The sequence below is a fragment of the Hydra vulgaris genome, chromosome 03 (genome assembly GCF_038396675.1).
Source record: "Hydra vulgaris chromosome 03, alternate assembly HydraT2T_AEP".
In the NCBI taxonomy this organism is placed as follows: domain Eukaryota; kingdom Metazoa; phylum Cnidaria; class Hydrozoa; order Anthoathecata; family Hydridae; genus Hydra; species Hydra vulgaris.
Genome location: NC_088922.1, coordinates 16,007,501 through 16,028,806, shown reverse-complemented (window position 1 = coordinate 16,028,806; position 21,306 = coordinate 16,007,501). Strand labels below are relative to the sequence as shown.

The following is a 21,306-nucleotide window of genomic DNA, read 5'->3' as shown; positions in this document are numbered from 1 at the left end:
CCATGCACTTATTGAAAATGAAATTTATGTCAGCCAGCCTCCTGGTTACGAACAAACAGAGAACAACAAGCAATTAGTATGGAAATTAAATAAATCACTTTATGGCTTGAAACAAAGTGGTAGAAATTGGCAAAATGTTTTAAGTGACTTTCTTAAAGAAATTCGATTTGTCCAATCAAATGCTGATGCTTGTGTTTTTATCAAAAGAGACAATAATGATATAGCAATGATTCTAGTATGGGTTGATGATATAATTATTGCTGCCAACTCAAACCAATTATTATTCGAAGTGAAGAAGAAATTAAGTAGGCGATTTAAAATGAAAGATTTAGGACCATTGACATCATTTCTTGGTATCCAATTCAACTCGACTAACAATTGTGTAACTATGAACCATTCAGATTACTTGCAAAATGTTTTTCATAAATTTGGTTTCTTCGATTGCAAACCAAGGTCAACCCCATGCGAGCAAGTTCCTAATTCATATCAAGATCAAGAATCAACTGAATCTAGTGACTCAGATATAAAGCTCTATCGACAAATGGTTGGAAGTCTTCTTTATGCAATGACATGTACTAGACCAGATTTAAGCTATGTTGTTACCATTTTATCCCAGCACTTATCAAAACCGAATAGTGCTGATTGGACTATGATAAATCATGTTTTTCGATATATTAAATATACTTTAGACTATTGCTTAACCTTCCGGAAAGATGATGAATTGAAGCTTTATGCATACTGTGATGCTGACTGGGCGTCATCCTTTGAAGATAGACATAGTATATCAGGTTATTGTTTTTCTTTGAGTAAAAATGGACCTGTTATTAGTTGGAAATCAAAGAAACAAGCTAGTATTGCACTGTCTACATGTGAAGCTGAATACATGGCAATATCTGCAGCTTGCCAGGAAATGAGTTATCTATCTAAATTGCTAAAAGAACTAATACAAATAAATTTCAAACCAGTGAATCTTAGAAATGATAACCAAGGAGCCATCGCTTTGGTTAAAAACCCTATAAAGCACATGAAATCGAAACATATTGACATTCGTTACCATTTCGTACGAGAATTTTATCAGCAAGACCGAATACTATTAGAATATATACCATCAAACGATAACTATGCTGATATTTTTACTAAACCAGCGAAGAAGAATTTAATACAAAAGTTTAAGGAATTTTTATTCGGAACTTAGAGTGATATGTTGTCAAGTTGGTGCGTTAAGTTTATTGACACCATTTTTGTTTACACGTTTTATCGGCACCGTATTTTTGTGCCGATATTCTTAATGTTTTATGTTAGCCACAAGGCATGTAGTTTTTATATAATAAAATATATAATACAAGTGATACTAAATCATAAATTATTTCCTCCATCATGGACAATACGAAGATATCAACATTTTCAAGGAAATCTGTTATTTGACATTTCTTCGTTGGGCTGAAGTCCCTTCTTCTACCCATGTTCGATTCGTCAATGATAATAAAGACAAATTCACTGAATTAAAAACTTATTAAAAAGTCCGGATCCAGTTTTAAATGCCTTTTCATCTGCTTATACCCTGTTTCGGGACTAATCAATTAAAAACAAACTACGACTTTAAAATCAAAGGACAGGACTTACATAATTGATCTACAAACATATGCATTTTAAATAACGAAAGTTCAGAGTACATACATCAACTGAGGGTTACGGTTTGGGCAAGCACTTGTCCTATTAAAAATGTTTTTTTAATTCTGGCCTTGCCTTTTGCCTATCTACCAATATATATATCTAGCAACAGCATATAAGACATAGCATATTAAAATTAAAAGCATATTAAAACCAGAGCATATTGAAATTACTATTAAAAAAAATAAAAAAATGTAAAAATATAAATCAATGCACAATTTTTTTTCTAATAAAGTTCGTAAACACTTTAATAAACATAACCTTTTGTTTAATCAATTTTTAGTGAATCAATATACCAAGATAATATTATTCAAGATATAAAACTAGCTCAAATGATTATTTTACATTATCTTATTCACTTGTTAAAATATGTTTAAAAATTAAACTGTTTCAATTTAGAAATGAAGTTTTAAACACAACAAGTTTTAAACAAAAGTTTTTAAATACAACAAGTTTGCATAAAACTAAATACAAATGTTTTAATGTTATTTCAGATGAAAAATTCATTACTAGATGAAAAAAAAAAAAAAACAAGAATAATGATAAATCTCAAGATACAGGAATATACAAAATAAATATAAAAAAAATAAAATAAGACAAATTTATGTGTACCTAAGGGTCATGTATTTATGCATTTTATCAAGTTCGAAACCTAAACTCCGATAAAATTTTACTAATTTATCTTTACACTCTAGTGTTATCTCCATGCATTTTAATTGTTTTCCAAGAAGAACCAATGTCTCGCATAAAAGTTTACCAAGATATTTGCCACGCTGAGAGTCATGAATAACAACATCTTCAATACGACCTATTTTAATTGGTTTAAATTGAGAAGTTAAGATATTCTCAATAAACAATGTAGCTGAGCCAACTACTTTTTGCATTTGTATATCTTCAACCACAACAATTAGATAAACATCTTTCATTTTCTTCATAGAATCAAAGCGTTCTTTAAACATTTTTTTTGTCACAATTCCAGGTTGTGTGAGCTGGGAAAGAAGGTCCATGTAACCCTTTTCATAATCGCTGCAGAGTAATGGTCGCATAACCAAATCCTTACCAGGATGAGTGTATGAAATATTATGATTAACAGTTGTAATACTTTTGCTATAATCAAGTCGTTCCAGAAGTCTTTTATCAAAAATATAATCAGCATCAGCCATGTAATCAATATTGCATGCAATATTATCCATATCTTTAGCACAATTAACTTTGAAATAAGTAAATCTAAAAAAGTAATAAAACAAATGAATAAAAAGTTTTTGCAACCCAATGATTGCATACAGATAACAATAAAGCTGTCCAGTTAGTAAGACTGATTTTAAAAACATATTGTAGAACTGTTAAAATGATAAAAAAAATTGTATCAATTAAAAGCTAATTAAAGTTATTAAATTAGCTAATAATGGGTCCTATTGACTCTATATAACAATATACTAAATGGAGCAAGATTGCTGAATGTCTAGCTGTTATTTTTTTTCAACTAAAGTGTTATTTTTAAAAAATAACACTTCAGTTGAAATTAAATAATGCATTATTGATTAAATACATTTTTACCAAGATTATCTAACACAATCAAAACCAACATTAACACTCACCTAATAAAAATACTCTTGGGGTCCAAGAGTATTATGATTAGATGAATTGGTTTTTTTGCTCTTTTTTAAAAAAATGCTCTAGAATCAATCAATATATATTAAAATTTATTTGTTTTAAAAACACACATTAATAAAATTGATTTGTATATAATACAACTTTACACTGTTTGTAAAAAGTTGTCCCATCCAAAAACTTGTGGGATTAAAAATCTATTCAATTAACAGTGAATTTTTTGAAAACTTGTTTTTACTATTATATAATTTAGATATTTTTTCTCCTTGCTTTAGTTTGAGAAAAATTCTTTTTTAAAAGTTTTTATTCAGCATCAAAAATGGTGATTAAGTTACTTTTAAGTTTCTAAGCAATGTTCAGCCTGTATTACAATCTCTTTTTCTCCCCCATTCCCCATCATTTAGTAGGCACCTGTAACTGGTGTAGCTAATGTGGTAGTGGTGTAGAAAATCTCTATGGAAGTTCGCAATGATCTCTATGGAATCTGGCAATGATCTCAATGAAATCTGGCAATGATCTCTATAAAATCTGGCAATGATCTCTATGGAAGTTCGCAAGAATATTTACTTTACATGCTCTTTTACTTTAATCTTATGCAATTACTTTTAACATTAAAAACCAGAATGTTTGACCTTTGTTTTCATACCTTTTTAATTCTGAATCAACATTTTTTATCATAACCAGCCATGAAAACATGGGATTTTTAAAAAATAACACAAAATAAATTGTTCAAAAGATTTACAATCAAAAATCAAATCTGATTATTTTGCCCATTGCCCATTTGACTAAATAAAAACAAATCACCTAATGTTTGCAAGCCAAAAATAGGTGGATATTGAAGACTTTATGGTCTAATTATATATGCATAAAGATAAGGTATGTAGCGACGTGTCAGTGTCCTCCAAAAGAAAGGAGTAAATATTATTGCCAAAACTTATTATTGGGATAAAAACATTTTTTCTTATAAATATAGTATAAAACACTATTACTAAAATTACTATGACTTACAATCAACTCTTTTAACTCTTAAAAATTTAATAACACATAAGTATGAGTAACATTAAGCTTTATAAACCACAAAAAGTAACTTATTTTTATTTTTTCAGTGTACTATTAGGCACAGATTCATTTAAACTGATAATTTTATTTTTTGTTCTGTTATGTTCAGCAGAAAGAGAATTTATAAGTAGAAACATGGGGTTAAGGGGAAATTTTATACAAAATAAGATTAACTAAAACTCTAGTTAATCTAAATACAAGTCAATATACTATTCAACAGGCAGACACAAAATCAGCTCAGTTAGGACTTTAAAACAGATTTAATAAGAAGGGAAGAAACCTTAATTGCTTCAAACCTCATTTGCTTCACCCATTAGACTAGGGTGGCTCTTAAAACAACATTTTTGAAAAAAACATGCTCCTTCCCCTTTACTTTGTTCTATATAATACTAAAACACTAGGTTTAAAATTTTTTTTGAACAAAAAATTATTTTAGGGGTAGCTCAAGACCCTTAAAAATTTGACAGGTCCCTCAAATTTTGAAAATAAAAGTTCTTCTAAAGTATGTCAACCTGGTACTCAAAAGAAGCGAAATTATATAAAAACTTTAAAAATAATAATCAATTTACAAAAAAATAACTTTTTTCTTAAATTAATGCATAAAAACAATTGTTTTAAAGCTGAAAATAAAAAAGTCATTATTTTCAAGTTTTAAAAAAATAGTTTTTTTAAACATGCTTTTTTTGTAAAGTGATTACTGCTTTTGAAGTTTTTATATAATTTTACTTCTTTTGAGTACCAGGTTGACATACTTTAGAAGAACTTTTATTTTCAAAATTTTACGGACCAGTCAAATTTTTAAGGGTCTTGAGCTACCCCTAAAATAATTTTTTGTTCAAAAAAATTTTAAACCTAGTGTTTTAGTATTATATAGAACAAAGTAAAGGGGTAGGAACAGGTTTTTTTCAAAAATGTTGTTTTAAGAGCCACCCTACCATTAGACGTAGGCATAACTTTTGATGCTCCTTAAAACCACAATAAAACTAAGTTTTAAACATTACAAAGCTCATAAATAAACTTCGGAAACAAAATTTAAAATTATCTGAATAATAAAAATAAAAAAACTCAGGAAACTCAAGTATCTTTTAATAGAAAAAATTGATTTACTGAACATCACCTTGTCAACTTTTTATGCAAAACAGATGGCATTATAAGTATTTGTTGAGCAAGGTCCTGAATCTGTTCATCAAAATATGTTAAACATTCTGACTAGATTTTTAACTTCCGAGTCAAGATAGAATCATGAAAAGCATCTGAGAAGAGCGAAAATACTCACACAATAGAACTTACATGACATCAATTCATATAAATCAATAATAAAGTAAGATATAAATTTTCTAAATTATAATAGTTAAATTATCTTATGCCTTGTACATTATATTCTGAATAATATCAAATTTTTATTAAGACATTTAAAAAACTGTAGATAACTATATTTCAGAGGAGAGTGGCAAATTTGTCTCTATCTTCTAAAAAGTTTTTTTTTTTTAATCAGGATATACACCACACACACACACACACACACACACACACACACACACACACACACACACACACACACACACACACACACACACACACACACACACACACACACACAAAGACACACAGACACACACACACACAAACAAACACACACTACAAAATTAAGAACTTAATGCGGCACTTACCAAAGATTTTTAATGAAATATGCTTAATAGGCTATCGCAACAGCGAAAATAAGAAAAAGTTTTTATGGTGTACGAGGTTTCAAACTAATTATAAATCGTTAATGAATCAATTATTTTTTATTATAAAAATACTTTTATCTAAAAAAATAATTTAAAAAGTAATAAAAAGTAACAATTTTGTTTTTTGAAAACAAATTACAGTTATAATGAAAATAATTTAAAAAGTAATAAAAAGTAACAATTTTGTTTTTTGAAAACAAATTACAGTTATAATGAAAATAATTTAAAAAGTAATAAAAAGTAACAATTTTGTTTTTTGAAAACAAATTATAGTTATAATATAAATAATTTAAAAAGTAATAAAAAGTAACAACTTTTTTTTTGAAAACAAATTATAACTATACTAAAAAATAATTAAAAAAAATAATAAAAAGAAACAATTTTTTTTTTTGAAAACAAATTAAAATTATAAAAGCAAGTCACAAAAACTTGTAAGTTACGCGTCATTAACAAAAATTGTTTTGTTTTGTTGTAGTGCGATTGCAATTCATTGGTCGTATAAATTATAAATAAAAATAATCAATGTTTTATTTGTAACACTTTCAATAATTCAAACACTGAGTCAATAATTTGAGTTTTAACGTAAGTTTTGCGTAACTCGTGCGCAATTTTACGCCAACGCTGCGAAAAGTTTGTAAATGCCAAATTGTCAATAGCGTAGAGTTGCGTGTCTATAAATAGATTTTAAAATTTCACGCGCAATGAATTTTGGGATTGAATGCAAACAAACAGACGATGGCCAAGAAATATGATAGATCACTCTCGACTGGAGCAACCAAACATTGTTGCTGGGGAGTTTGCCATTCCGATAGTCGTTATCCAGATAAATTACTAGCAGAAACATTCTTTTTAAGGTTTCCTAAACCTGGTAGAATTAAGGAATGGATGCCAGATTTGGAAAAAGAAAAACAAAACATTAAAACAGAACAGAATATGTAAAAAATGGATTCATGCTTGTGGTAGAAAATCTTTTAATATTAACAATATAAAGAAAGATGCGTATATTTGTTCGTTACATTTTTTTGAAAGAAAAGTTCCTACTAAAGAACATCCTAATCCATTGAAGCAAACCTTACAGAACAGCAGATTTACTCTATTAACAAAAGAAAAAGAAAAAACCCAACCATTCGTGATGTTGTTATTTAGTCTAAACAAAAGGGTGAGGCATCGGACCTTATTGATTTTCAAATAGAAAGTGTTTCTCCATTTTATTGCGGACTTAATACAAAAAATGATTTTACTGAAGGCAGTGATATCTTAGTTGAAATCAGTAGTAAATTAAACAATCATTGTGATTCTTTAGTTTTAAATGAATCAAATAATATAATTGTTAAAACTCGTGATCAGTCTACGCAAGCCATTTATGATAAACATCTACTTGCATCAAAAATCGAAACAGTTATTTTAAAAAGAAGTCTAGACAAATCTATTCGATTTCCCTCATCATCTTATTCAAGTTTTTCCAGTATATCAAGTGTACCATATAGTTAGGTACGCGTAAATCCGGATTTTACAAAGCCGTTTTTTTGGCCAAATTCTGTGACACGCTTTTTCAAGTTAGTTGAAAAGTTGCATGGTATGAACTTATTTTGCTCTGTTATTTTTTAAAAATATGTATCAACATAGATATTTTTTTAATACTAGAATTATGGAACTTTAATTTTGCATGGATTTCTTTGAGTTAAAATTTTATTTATTATGAATTTATTGTTGTTAAAAATATGCTTGTTTTTTGGACATCAAGTATATATCGAAGGAATGCTGGCTCATTTTTCTAATATATTCTCTCACCTTTAATAACTTTTTTTCGTACTACCTGCCATATTTCATTGAAAAAAAAGCATACTCAGACACTTTAAAACTCTACTCCAATTAGGTAAAATTTTGTTGTTGTTTGGATATGAAGTATATATCGAAGGAATGCTGGTTCATTTTTCTAATATATTCTCTCACCTTTAAAACCCTATTTTCTTATTACCTGCCAAATTTCATTGAAAAAAAAAGCATACTCAGACACTTTAAAACTCTACTCCAATTAGGTAAAATTTTGTTGTTGTTTGGACGTCAAGTATATATCAAAGGAATGCTGGTTCATTTTTCTAATATATTCTCTCACCTTTAAAACCCTATTTTCTCAATACCTGCCAAATTTCATTGAAAAAAAGCATACTCAGACACTTTAAAACTCTACTCCAATTAGGTAAAATTTTGTTGTTGTTTGGACATCAAGTATATATCGAAGAAATGCTGGCATTTTTCTAATATACTCTCTCACCTTTAATAATCTTTTTTCTTACTACCTGCCAAATTTCTACTATATTAAATTACTATATGATATAGTAATTTCAAAAACTAAATTACTATATGATATAGTAATTTCATGTCAATGGAGTATATTTTTCTTCTGAAGTTACATGTAAATATTTTATTGGTTTAACATCGGCTCAACTTTCTAGCTTATATGATTTTCTTGGACCTGCAAAACTCAATCTCTCCTACTGGAATAGTTCAAGAAAAGTTAAAATCTCAAAAGATTCATCTAAGCTATCACAAAAAGAACAGTTGTTTGTTACATTATTAAGACTTCGTCGAGGGTTTAATATATTTACTCTTGCTCATATGTATAATGTGAGTTTGTTTTATATATGTTCTATATTTACCACTTGGATAATGTATATGTTTCATCATTTTTAATGTCTTAAAATATAATATGTTTTCAGAACATGAAGTTTTCAAAAGAACACTACCTAAAGTATTTCGAACATTCAAAAATATCCGTGCTACTATTGACTGTACAGAGTTTAGGTGTGAGGTTCCAAGATATTATGCTCAACAAGGAAACACATTCTCATCATACAAGCATCATTGCACTATGAAATGTCTTATTGCTGTGAATCCTAATGGTGCAGCTTGTTTTGTATCAGACTTGTATGAGGGAAATATTACAGGTGTTGATATATTTAATAAATGTGGTATTATAAAACATAATATTCGGGAAGACACATTTCTTGTAGATAAGGGGTTTAAAATTCAACATTTACTTTTAGAAAAACAAGCTACTATATTTATTCCACCTTTTTTGGGTAAATGAGAAAAATTTACTTCAGAAGAAATAATGCTGACGAAAAGAATTGTGAAAGCCAGGATTATACCTCAATCGTTAATGCCAATAGCTTCTCAACTTATTTTTGTTGCCTTGTGCCTGGTTAACTTTCAAGTGTTTAATAATTATATGATAGTTATAGTTAAGACGTTACTTATTTTTTTTATTTTTTTTTAAATTATTTTTATTAAAATTTACAAAAAAATTTTGCATATTGCCACTCCCGAATTAATTTCTTCAATATCCATTGTTAAACAATCTATATTGAACAAACACAGTTTTCTAATGTTAATAATTCTAGGGTTAATACACGTTTGTTTATCAAAGATTAAATAACTGTATTAGGCAACTATAAAATCATTTCGAATAAATTGAATTTAGAAAATCAGGATTTCAATGTTCTACTGTGGAAATTCCTTTGTTTTATTACAGAGTAAATTTGGCTTCATAATTTAAACTATGTAAAATTTTTCTGCTCTCTTAAGTTATGGGATAGAATTAAAATAGTCAAAGGTGACAGATAGATTCCAAAACCAAAAATATTGTTCGATCTCTCTCTGTGGAGTAGGGGGAGAGGGTGATGTTTACTCGAAACTGAAAAAACAAAATGATCATATTTGTATATCAAATTGTCATATTTTTAGAGCTTGTAAAGTTCCTTAATTTAATAGAGAAGTGTAATGATATATAAGTAATTTTTAAGTTTAAATCTTAAAAATAACACATTTGGGTACTTCTCAAGTACGGTATCAGTATCAATTCTACGTTAATGAAATTAATGATGGTTATAGGTTATATTCTGGAAAGTCCTGCAATTTAAGTACTGTCATTGAAAGTAAGGGATTTTTTTTATATTTTCCCAAGAATATCCGCAATCCTGGATCCTTTAACTGAACATATTCATAAATTTTTTCTTTTCTTTTTCTTTCCATATTTTAAAATGACATTGGTTTTATAGTTAAAAATACCATAATTTTACATTTATTCTTAACTATTGACGTTTAAAAACACGATAAATTATTCTTTCAAATTTTGAGGAAATAAGTAAGGTTTTCTATATTTTAAACGTGTTTCCGATCAGCCTGGGCAGTTTCAAGCAGCTCAAGTGCCGTAAGGATATTTTACTAATAATATGCAATTTTTTTCTAATCTTTTTTCCTTGGGGAAATAAAGATTATCTATTTTGAATTTAAGGGGCACCTTAATACGGTCAGCGTTTCAAAAACAGTCTAGAAATACGCAGTAAAAAATGCATATTTCCTGCAGTATGGACCCTTCCTATCATACCTGCGTACTCTTGTCTGCCAAATAATCGAGAGGGGATGGTCATAATTTTTTCCAACCTGCATCCTTCCACAGCTTCCACTTCCGGAGATTATTAAGATCCTGTCTATCAATTTTGAAGAAATATTATAGGGCTTTGCACCCTATAACATTCATGGACCGTACGTATTTATGCACACTATAACATTTATAGACCGTACTTTATGGAAATGACCTTCCATAAAGTACGGTCAAAACTATTTCAAAATTATAAATTTCTTTATTAATAACGAAGAGAGAGAAGATATATCGAGCGATAATCGTTCCAAATAATATTTTTATTTTTTGCAACGTAGTTAGATAGTAGCGAGATAAGAAGCAAAAAACATTTTCTGAATCCTTTTTTTTTAATTGAGCAACCTAGTTTTAATCATTTCTCTTAAAATGTTACAACATGATGTAATATTTTAAGAGTTAAATAAGTACATTAAGTAATATTTTAGGTTTTAATTAAGTACAGAGTAATACAACACGAGTGTACAAGGAGGGAGGGGGTTCCAAAATAAGTGGTTTTATGGTACTTTATGTACTTTAAGGATACCTCTTTACGTACTTTATAAATGCCCCCTAAAGTGTTAGATGGAAACTAGTTCATACCAAAATCAAACATTCGAATGGAATTCTACAAAAAATAAAACCCCAAATCAAATCTTTTAAAAACAAATATTTGTTATCTGCGTTTCATGGCAATGCTTATATTAATGCATAAACAAGTATAGATATTCAATAACTAAAAAAATACTTCACAAATAAGCAAGAAATAATCAACTTAAACAAGTCTCATATTATGCTCCATAGATTTTTTAGTTTTACAATCAATACAATTTAGTTTAAAATCTCAGGCATAAGTTTTCGTGGAACTACCATAATGAAGTACTCAGGTACCAGAACTTTAAACCAAAACAACTTAGTAGATTGAATAATACATCTGAAAGATCTTCATTTGGGAAGATTCACTCGATATGGGGATCTCCAACACCAGAATGCATAAAAAAATCACAGTACAAACATTGCGTAACCAGAAGTTGATGTTGAATTTGGAAGTAATACATGTGTGACTTTTTAAAAATAAATTTCTGATCTACAATGGAAAAACATTGCCTACTTATTATAGCTTTTAGTTTTTCATCATTTGAAAGCTTTATTATATCATTAACAGATTGACTTTCAAATATTTTCAAACACTTTATTTCAATAATACCACATAACTTCTTGTCATCATCATAAATAAGACCATCTGGAGTAGCACCTAAATGTGGGTATTTTTGGTTGATCCAAATTCCACTGTTCACAACAACTTTATTTGTAATAAAAGAATAGTTTATAACAGCTTGGTTCTTTGTCTATGCCATATTTCAAATTCATTGTAATATTATTTTCAGAAAACCAGAATCTTTTTTCAAGGAAAGTGAATAAAGAAATCTTCGAACAAGAATCTAATGATTCCCCTAAATTAACACATTTTTTAGATACAGATGCTGTGATACAACACCATCTTGCTTGATGCCATGTTAAAGATTTGGCTTGATCAACTGTATCTGGCATTTCACCAAAAATTATATTTTTTCCAAGAAATTTTTCATTATTTAATAACAAAGATTCTTCAAAATTTTGAACAAGCTCTCTATAATAAATAGTATCTTCATTAGATAAATGGAAATCATCATATTTAATCTGTAAGAGCATTTCCCACATGGATTGATTTTGACTGTTTTGCGATGAGATTATTTGAAGATCTGTAACAAAATGTGAAACAGATTCACAATTTATATCTTGATATTCAAGTCGTCGAGGGTCCCAATTATACATTTTATCTGGTTTCCAACATTTATTTGTAGAATAAACAGTTTGATGAAGAGCAGTTGGATTTTTCATTTGTTTTTTACCTTTATTTCACTGACAAGGTTCTGAAGTACATACATTCTTAACAATAAATCCATGTTCAGTGACATAATCACTTAAATACAAAAGAAGTGCAGTAACATGACAACATCTGCTAATTTCGCTAGCTTTGCAATTGCATGAAGTATATTTAATATATCCACTAGCATTGCTAATGGCTAGAAAAACAAGTAGAGGTTTTTCAAACTTCATTGAATGATGAACATGTTCTCTAACAAAATAAATTTCACCTGCAGTAGAAAAATTATATTGTATATTTTCAATAAATCCACTCTTTAAAAGTAACCTTCCTTTGCGTAGTGGCATAGCAGTAACAGTATCCTCACAATCAATCTCATCTATATCTTGCTGTAAGTTATCAACTGCTGGAGAGTAAGAAATATATGCATTGGAAACAGACTCAACAACAAAATAATAAACATGTCCATAATTAAAGTTAGAAGGTAAATTTCTGGAAGGAAACCGTTTCCATTCTTCAACAGGAAAAGATGAATATGTATTTGTTGATTCTTTGAGGTTAGTTTATATAGACGCAGTTTTAATATTATACCATTTTCCTTTGATCACTCCAAGATCGACATCACGGCTGTTTCAGGCGAGCTTTACAGCTTCTTGTTATTTTTAGAAAATATTCACGTAAGGGGTGTTACTAAAACCTTTATAACTTTTATAACATTAGAGATAATTTTGTTCTGTGAAAAGAATAAAAACACCAATAAAACGTTTTATCTGATGACATTTCACAAATATATTAAAAAACTTCTTTAATTTTAGAATAAACGCGCCAAATGACGAACCTTGCTAAATTTTAGTAATTTGATGTTACTTTTTATCAAAAAAAAATCAGAAAGAATATATTTTCGATATTTATTATTAAATGTACACATTGTTAAACTATTTAAAAAACAAAAATATCATACTTAAACGTTTAAAGTTAACTAAAACAGATTTATTTTAAGCCAGTAAAGAAAATTGAATTTTCGCAAAATTACGATAAACTGTTAAATGACTAGTTTTTAAAAATTGATTCTGTTAAATAAAACCAGATTTAAATTAAGGAATATTTAGCCTTAAAATTAAAAGCTTAAGCTTTTATAAAACTTTTTATTATGTGTACACAGTTCTAATATGTTGTGAGAATGCTAAAAAATAAAGACTCGCCAACTTTAATTTTTTTTTGCGTGTTTAAATATACAAACAAAATTTGAAATTGTCTTTATTCTTATAAAAAACTATTCTATAATCAGTTGGTCCATTGATAAGTTCTTTAAGTAGTATTTCTTTGTACACCCAATTGATACTAGACCACTGATCTCAATAATAATTGAGAGTTACATAGTTATTACATAGTTATTATTGAGATCAGTGTACTAGACTCATACTTCATTTTAAACCAGAAGAACGGTTGCTGGATTTAATATCTTGTGACAATAACTTGTATCAATTCTTAAATTATATTTTTACACCAGTTTATATGTTTGTAATTATACCAATAATATTTATTGACAAATAGATGAACAAGATATAATAGGATTAAACATATCTGATGTTAGTTGATTACCCTCAAGAGAAAAAAACCGCCTAACTTTGTTTATTTTATAGTTCAAAATTTGTCTCGCTAAAAAAAAGTTGTTTTCATAAAATTCATGATATTCTTGTTTGGGTCGTAAGGTATTAAGGTCACGTGATTATTTAAAAATGTAAACAAAAATTTACGCATAAAACAATAAAAATTTGTTGCTAAACCAGCCAGGTTTGGTTACCATATTTTTTAACATAGCTGGAGGTACATAAAATAATTTTTTGATTTTCATTTTTATAAAGAATTGAATTTTCAATAATTTGGTGCATATTACAAAAAAAATTTGATTTACATTGTAAAGTGATAAAATTAAAAATAGAAATGCATTAAAAACTAACTTTTTTTTACAAAAATGAGCAATATGCACCAAAATTCAGAAAGAATAGACATTTATTGATAAGCGTTCCAATTTCAACTATCAACTATGTAGCTATGTCAGGATATCTTAGTTGGCCCAAGACAGGTTTTCCGTAAAAATCGTAAAAAACAGAAAAGTGATCCCAAATCTTTAGCAATATTTTAACAATATCTTATTTTAGTCCGTTTAATGGAAATATTTATTTAACAAGGAAGGATAGTTCTTTTATATTTTTTTAAATTGAAGATGAAAGAATTTATAGAAAAAAAATACTACTATTTTAAAGTTAGTGAATTTTTATACTTTTTACGCGGAAATACTTCTTTTTTTAAAACACAAAAATTCTTGTGACGTCAAGCTCACTTTTATATTGAGTGAAACAACCGTGACAGGAAGATTTAAGTTTATAGCTCTCTGGACTCTCAACACAAGTTCTTCTTTTCTCCCGCTTTGTTTTAGTTTATGACACTCTAGCCACCTTTTAGGCTCAATTAAACTGCATTCCAATGGAATTTTAAGCAGTTTAGCACCAGGAACATCATCGTCAGTAAAAGAAATACAGGTTAAAGTTCTACAATTTACAGCCATTATTTGATTTGTATGTCCGCATGGAGTCTAGGCACTAGTTATGATAAGTTTTCGTGACGTATGCAAAACCCTACGCTATAGAAGTTATACCTTGATATAACTTCTATTGACTTTGGAAATAGTTACGAAAAAAGTTCTTCGCGTATGTTTTAACATTTGCTCAGCTCCGCAAGACTACGCAAATGTTGTGAATAAGCACCCTGGTCATATTACAAAAAATGTTATTCTATTAAACTTACAAGTATGATTTTGTAATTTTTGAAAAAGAAAAAGACGGTAGATCCGTTAGATTTTTTATTAAGTAAAAAGATTTTTTTTCCCTTACATTCAAATCATATAACTTTTAAGTTATATGATTTAAGTTCTAATTTAAAAAATAAGTTCTACTTTTTTTCTTAATAATCATTTGCACGTAAAGAAATAAACTAATAATTGATAAAAGTTTTTTGGAACAAAAATGCTATCAGCTGTATGCTAGATTTTATTAACGTTACTAGTCTTAAAACATGAAAAGGTGGATAATCCATTTGAAAAATAATTTAAAAAGACTAAACATGTTAGATATTTGAACAAAAAAATAAAAAATCCTATATAAGCAAAACTGCCAGAGATATTGAACTTTAGTTTGCTTCTAGTATTGAAAAATGATCTAATGATTTAAAAAATGGCCAAACGATTTAGATGATTTTATTAAAAATATTGAGTAGCAAAGAAAGTTGAATTAAAAGTGGTGAATTTTAGTTTGTAAATAGCGATTTTTTAAATTATTTTACCCAAACCAGATTGGATTTCAAAAAAATCTCTCAACTGAACATGCAATCATTGAATTAATTAATCAAATAACTAATGGTTTTAAACCAAATAAATTTACCTTAAGAGTTTTTATTGACTTATCAAAAGCATTTGATACAATTGATCTGCATCCTATTAAATTGCTTATTAACTGCATCCCATTAAATAAACTAAAGCACTATGGTATAATTAATAAAAATTACAATTGGATTAAAAGTTATCCTACCAATAGAAAATAATATGTATGTAATATACAATCTGGAGTATTAAATGTTTTATATGGAGCTCCCCAAGAGTGGACCAAGGATCTATCCTTGGTCCACTCTTGTTTTTAATTTATATAAATGATTTTTGCAATGCATCTTTAAAACTGAATTCAGTCAGGCTTCATTATGATACAAATCTATTTCTTACTAATAATGATACTTATCATAATGATACTTATAATAATTAAAATACTTATAATAATGATACTTATAATAATGATTATCCTTAATAAACTGGAATTCAGTAAGTAATTTGTCAGAGGCAAATAATATGTATAATGCATTTTTTAAAGTTTTTTATGAAGTTTATGATGTAAACTTCCCAAAATGTAAAATTAATAAAACAAAAAAAAGTTTAAAATCACCATGGGTAACAAAAGACCTTAGAAAATCCTCAAAAATAAAACAAAAGCTATATATTAAATACCTTAAAGCAAAAACAATTGAAAGCAAAACACTCTATAAAACCTTTACCAAACTATTTGAAAATAAAAAAAAAAACCTTAAAAGGAAGTATTACAGCGACTTATTTGATAAATATAAAAACGACCATAAGCGAAAATGGCAACTTGTTAATGAAATCACTTGTAACAATAAAATGAAAATATGCTCTTTGCCAAAGGCAATTAGAATAAATACTGACATTTTTTATAACCCTACCATAATAGCAAACGAAATAAACAAGTTCTTTGTATCAGTTGGACCAAACTTAGCCAAAAACATCCCCATAATTAATAATTCAATCAATTCAAAAAAATTTTTGACTTCCCCTGAAATATCTTCTCTAAATAAATTTAAAGTATCTTTTGATGAATTTGAGACTGCTTTCAAAATGCTTAAGACTAATAAAGCAATTGGTCCAGACGATGTAAACGGAAATATTGTTATTGGTTCATATGACATAATTAAAAATATTCTCTTTAGGGTCTTTACGTGCTCAATAAACCAAGCAGTATTTCCCGACAAACTCAAAATAGCTAGAGTTACCCCAATTTTCAAAGGAGGAGAACTTACAAACCTCAGTCATTATCGCCCAATATCAGTTCTCCCAGTTTTTTCAAAAATTATAGAAAGAATATTATATAATAAAATATTTAACCACTTATCAGAAAACAAAATATTATATAATAACCAATATGGATTTAAAAAAAATAATTCTGCAGAACATGCAATACTTCAACTAACAAGAAATATTGGTGATTCATTTGAAACATCGCAATACACATTAGGTATTTTCATAGATCTATCGAAAGCTTTCGATACTATAGATCATGAAATTCTTTATAACAAACTAGAACATTATAGAATCACTGGAAATACTTTATTATTACTAAAGAACTATTTAACTAATCGTAAACAGTTTATTCAAATAGACTCATCATTATCATCAAATTTATTAAATATAACTTGTGGAGTGCCACAAGGCTCAATACTAGGCCCATTGCTGTTCCTGATATACATCAATTATCTCTACAAAGCCTCAAACTTAATGACAATTATGTTTGCGGATGACACTAATCTTTTTTTAACCAGCAATGATCTAACAACATTATTTAGAAATATGAACACTGAGCTTATTAAAATCTCTAACTGGTTCAAATCAAACAAATTATCAATTAATATAGAAAAAACTAAATGGATGCTTTTTTACCCAAATTCAAAAAAAAAAATTAGTTCCAAGTATTACGCCACTTATTTTTGTTGACAATATTGAAATAAAGCGAACAAAAATTACAAAATTTTTAGGCATTTATATTGATGAAAATCTTAAATGGAAACACCACGTTAACAACCTAAATAACAAAATTGCTAGAACTATAGGAATATTATATAAATCAAGAAGTTTCTTAAATAAACATACTTTAACTCAATTATATTATTCCTTTATTCACTGCCATATTAACTACGCTAACATTGCTTGGGGTAGTGTGAACAAAAGTATACTAGAACCTCTTCATCGTCAACAGAAACACATTGCACGTCTTATAAACTTTAAAGACCGTTTTACTCATGCCAGGCCTCTCTTACTTGAAATGATTATTTTAAATATATATCAGCTAAACGTTTATAATATTTTATGTTTTATGTAAAACCAACGATTCCCTTCTTCCTTTCATAACCTATACTCAATAAAAGAAAAAAACAAGTACAATCTACGAAATGATAATTCTATTCGACTACAATTTTTGCATACAAATTTTGGTAAATCTTGTGTTTCTTTCCGAGGAGCCTTTCTTTGGAATAAAATAGTTTTGAAACATTTTGACTTTTCTCATGAATGGACTTATACCTCTTATAAAAGGAAACTTAAGAAAATCATTTTGTCCATTGATAATATACTTTTAATAGGAAATTTATTTGAAAATTTCTATTTTTTATTTAAATTATGTTTTTCTTCTAATATTGTTAAACACAGTTTTTTTTTTTTTTTTTTAATTTATTTTAAAATATGTAACACGTAAATTTGTAACGAGTTTGCAGCGGTTCTCGACGACAAGACCTTAAGGTCTTCTACGAGTCTCCGCATTCTTTTTTTTATTATTTATAGTAAAAATCCTCACTTGTAATTGTTTATATTATTATATCTTAACTTGTATTTTATAAATATTGAAGAAATGTAAAAAAAAGAAAAAAAAAAAAAAAAAATACTAAGAAATTATATGTGGACTAAGAAATTATATGTTATATTGAACTAAATAAAGTAAATAATTGGTTTAGGGCTAACAATCTCTCGCTTAACTCAGAGAAAACAAACTAAATATTATTCCATAAAAAACACAAGAAAACCTTCGTCTTAAGTTGCCTGACCTTATCTTAAATGATAAATTAATTAAAAAACGAGCCAGTATAAGATTCTTAGGAATTTTAGTTGATGAGAATTTATCCTGGCTTTCTCAAATAAGATATATTCTATCTAAGATCACCAATATAATTGGAATGGTGTATCGAGTTCGTTCGTAAATCAATAAACAAAGCCTCAAACTATTATATTTTGGATTAGTTCATTGCTTCATCAGTTATGCAAATATATTATGGGCAAGTACTCAACCATCAAAACTTTATAGCTTACAAAAACATGCGTGCAGAATCATTTACTCTAAAAATAAGCGTGAACACCTATAATGAATGATATGAAAATGATGGATATTTTTGAAATAAGTATCTATCACGATTTAATTTTTATGTATTACTTCAACAATAATCTCTCTTTCCTGAATACCTTCACAACAAGTTTGAAATAGATAGAAATGAAAACTACTATTTAAAAGCAAATACAAGTAGCACATATAAACTGCCTCAATACGTTAATAAATATACTGAATATAGCGTTAATAAATATACTGCATGTCGAGGTCCAAATATATGGAATATCTATCAAAAAGGATTTAAATGTATGGCAAAGTCATTAAGTTCATTTAAGTTTCAACTCAAAAAAATTTTTTTTAAAGTTTGAGATTCATTTGTGTTTGAGTAACTCTGAGGTTATTTTATTCTATTTTTTCAGTTTTTTATCTTTATTTGGTTTCCTGATCAGCGGAGCAGCTTAATACCCATTAAGGTTATTAATATAATATCTATATTCTATTGAAAGTATATATAGGGGCTCTATGAAAAGATTGCGATGACGTATAGTCATCTTTATCTTCTTTAAGCCCCTGTCTGTTTAATTCTTTATTTTATGAAGATCATTGTAATAAGAAAAGTTTACATTCTATATTGTATATACAAAAACAGTGCTTGTTGTCAAGATTTTACTGTCTTCTTCGTTTTAAGGACATATCTTTTCTTTGTTGTATATATGTATGTTGATTATTTTTGTATAACAGCAAAATAAATAAAATACAAAAAAAAGTATTAAAAAAAAAGGCTACTTTTGTGTGTGTGTGTGTGGATATAAACCACATTAATTAACAAAATAAGACGTATTTTACAATAAAAGTTCCAAAAAAATCTACATAGCTATTATTAAAAGATCAGACCACATCATCCATTGAGAGAATTAAACTTTTCAGTTTATATTTAAAATGGGAAAAGTGTAATATATTAAAATTGAACAAAAAATATTTGTTTCAAAGATATAGTGCACGATGTGTTATACAAAACTGATTAAACTCAACAAAAGAGTTCATATATTATTATTTTTAAGTGCATATTTATTTATTGGTTTTACACAAAAAAAATCTTTAAAAATGGATAAAAATAAATTTTTCCATAAATATAAGGCATAAAACATTAAAATCACATATACTGAGAATACAATGATGTTGAAGAATAAATAAAACACATGAATTCAAGAATTCATACAACTCATAAAAGTTTAAATTGTCTATTAAAAATAAAGATTTAGAATTTAAAAATAAAACAAGACAGAAATAAATACCTAATTAAAACCGACCAATTATATTAGTTAAACAAATACTACAGTATAGACTCCAATGTAAACTTTACAATCTTCCGCTTTAGAACTGAGGAACACCTTGTGGATGTTACAATGCATAATGACTTAAAAATTTCTTATACAAACGCACGAAGCCTTCGTGCATATAGCGTCCCTTCGTCACGAAGGGAGACTATACCTATAACTAAATTCCGCACCTAATATATAAAGATTATAGATATATATTAATAAAATATATATAAAAAATATACATCCTAATTGATAATTTACTTAATTATTTGGATAACTTTTTTTTTTCAATCACTAGTTATCTATTTCTGGTTTTTTTAAAATATTTTTCCCCTTAGAAATTAAGACTTTAAAATCTTTTATTTGTTTTTCTGCCAACAACTTTGTTTTGTTTTTAAAATCAATTTAAACTTTACTGAGTTTGACAAGAATCCGATTTTCATACACACTTTCTTACTTTATTAGAGACTCCTTAGTTATTATAAACTTAGAAAATATAACAAGTCGTAATAATACAGTAAAAATTATTATTTCTATATACAATAAATTGTTTAAAAACTTTTATAAATAAATCTACTCTACATGCTAGAAATTTCAATATACTTCTTTTATAAATATTTGATTTTATATGAATATATTATGATATATTTTATATGAATTTTATAAATTTTTTTTTAATTTAGCAATAATTTGTAATTCTTTGTAAATAGTGGAATTTTAGGTAATTAATAACAGTTATGAGGATTGGTGGATATTGGTAACTACGTGACATTAGGACACTGTAACTAAAGATGTAGTTGTTGTTCCAACACAGTTTCAGACTCCGTATTTAATAATTTTAGCGAGTGCAGCAAAATCATTTGTTTTGATCGCATTGCGACATCCAGTTATGACGAGAGTTTTAAACTTCCCA

The 21,306-nt window shown here is 27.5% G+C and overlaps 2 protein-coding genes across 2 annotated transcripts in view; both read right to left on the bottom strand.

Moving 5' to 3' along the window:
• Positions 1-1,874: 1,874 nt before the first annotated feature.
• On the bottom strand, positions 1,875-6,151 carry LOC100211346 (glucosamine 6-phosphate N-acetyltransferase). The gene is made up of 2 exons (XM_065792460.1): positions 6,012-6,151; positions 1,875-2,898 (listed from the first exon to the last, which is right to left on the bottom strand). Exon 2 carries the CDS (start codon positions 2,862-2,864, stop codon positions 2,274-2,276), a length of 591 nt encoding a protein of 196 aa, XP_065648532.1. The 5' UTR covers positions 2,865-2,898; positions 6,012-6,151; the 3' UTR covers positions 1,875-2,273.
• Positions 6,152-20,996: 14,845 nt separating this feature from the next.
• Positions 20,997-21,306, bottom strand: part of LOC100199988 (Bardet-Biedl syndrome 2 protein) — a 15,097-nt gene continuing 14,787 nt past the window's right edge. Inside the window, exon 19 of the mRNA XM_065792458.1 lies at positions 20,997-21,306. This exon is cut by the window's right edge and continues 1 nt beyond it. Within this exon, the coding sequence (XP_065648530.1) occupies positions 21,210-21,306 (97 nt within the window). The 3' untranslated portion in view covers positions 20,997-21,209.